Source organism: Panthera uncia, chromosome A2, assembly GCF_023721935.1.
Source record: "Panthera uncia isolate 11264 chromosome A2, Puncia_PCG_1.0, whole genome shotgun sequence".
NCBI lineage: Eukaryota > Metazoa > Chordata > Mammalia > Carnivora > Felidae > Panthera > Panthera uncia.
Genome location: NC_064816.1, coordinates 682,230 through 683,446, shown reverse-complemented (window position 1 = coordinate 683,446; position 1,217 = coordinate 682,230). Strand labels below are relative to the sequence as shown.

Sequence of the window (1,217 nt, the reverse complement as noted above, 5' to 3'; positions counted from 1 at the left end):
GGGGGGGGGGGGGGGGGGCAAGGTCAGAGCCTCGCTGCCCCCGGTGAGAGACATGCAGAATCCCCCGGACGTGGACAGGGATAGTGTCTTAAATGAGCAGAGAGGGAGGAAGGAGGCAGAGCCTCGGAAAAGACCTAGGAAGAGGAGAAAGCGGGATGGGCGCTCTGGGGCGCCCCCGCCCAGCCCACTGGGGGCTCCTGCGGTCGCTCCCGCCCTGTGCTGCCCTGTGCTGGTCTGGGTGCTCGCAGGGACTCAGAGCCTGATGCGGAGGAGGGCAGCATGAGCCTCCACGGGAACGTGGGTCCCAAGGCCAAGCCCGAAGCGCTCTCCCCACCACCTCCTCCTGCCTGCACCCCCAGCCCACGGCAGCTCAGCGTGCTCCCTGGGCCCAGGGCCAGGCCTCAGGGGACCGACCAGGGGTAGGAATCTAAGAGCGGCCCTCGGGATTCCACGTCCTGAAGTTTCACAAGACCCGAGGCAAATAGTGGAACACAACATGGGTGATGAACAGCAGGTTTAAAAATCAACATTTTCCCAAAGTGCAGGAGTGTCTGCAACCACAGGGCTGGCGTGGTCCGTTATAGCGCAAGAGGCGGTGAGTCTTGGGTAAGGAGCCCGGGGCGGGGCGTCTAGGGACGCATCTGTCTGTCAAGAGGCGACATCACCACTGAGGAAGCGGACAGAAACACACTGAAACTTCGTTTACACCCCACTGGAGCAAAGCCCGTTCCCTCCTCTGACTGCGGGACTGGCCTGTACCTGTGTGATATAATTTAGCACCTGGAGAAGAGAAATCTAAAGAGATATCGTTAATCACAAACAATTCACAGAGAGAAAAGGAAAAACAACTTACTTAACGTTACTGTACTTTACTATGAGACACTTAAGTACGTCACTAAGCATGTATGTCTACGTTAAAATTAAGCTAAGACTTAACAGCTTAATCGACATGAAGTGAGGATACGTCACTTATCATGGAGGAAGAGAAGGAAGGAAGTTCAAATGGCAAACTATTCTCCAGCATGGCGGGCGCATGCTGCGGCGGCGCCGGCTCAGTGCGCTAGGGGGGCCTCCGACGGGGCTGGGGCGCGGGCTGCACGGCGCCCAGACTGGCAGGGCAGCTCACACAGCCGGTCCAAAAGCGGTGGATGAACCAAATCATACGGGCGGGCAGACAGCAGCAGCCACAAAAAAAAAAAAAAAAAAAAAAAAAAAAA

General features: G+C 56.8%; 1 protein-coding gene across 3 annotated transcripts in view; it reads right to left on the bottom strand.

The window, feature by feature from the left end:
* The window catches only part of DAZAP1 (DAZ associated protein 1), an 18,718-nt gene that overhangs the window by 4,384 nt on the left and 13,117 nt on the right, over positions 1-1,217 (bottom strand). The window contains exons 7-8 of one of the 3 annotated variants that reach the window (XM_049639516.1): positions 760-795; positions 502-667 (exon numbers count right to left, since the gene is read on the bottom strand). The exons of 1 other annotated variant lie outside the window; for it this stretch is intronic. In XM_049639516.1, coding sequence (XP_049495473.1) covers positions 630-667; positions 760-795 — 74 coding nt within the window. In that variant the 3' untranslated portion in view covers positions 502-629. Of the gene's footprint in view, positions 1-501; positions 796-1,217 lie in introns of those variants that run through there. One more of the 3 variants, XM_049639515.1, reaches the window with a different exon arrangement.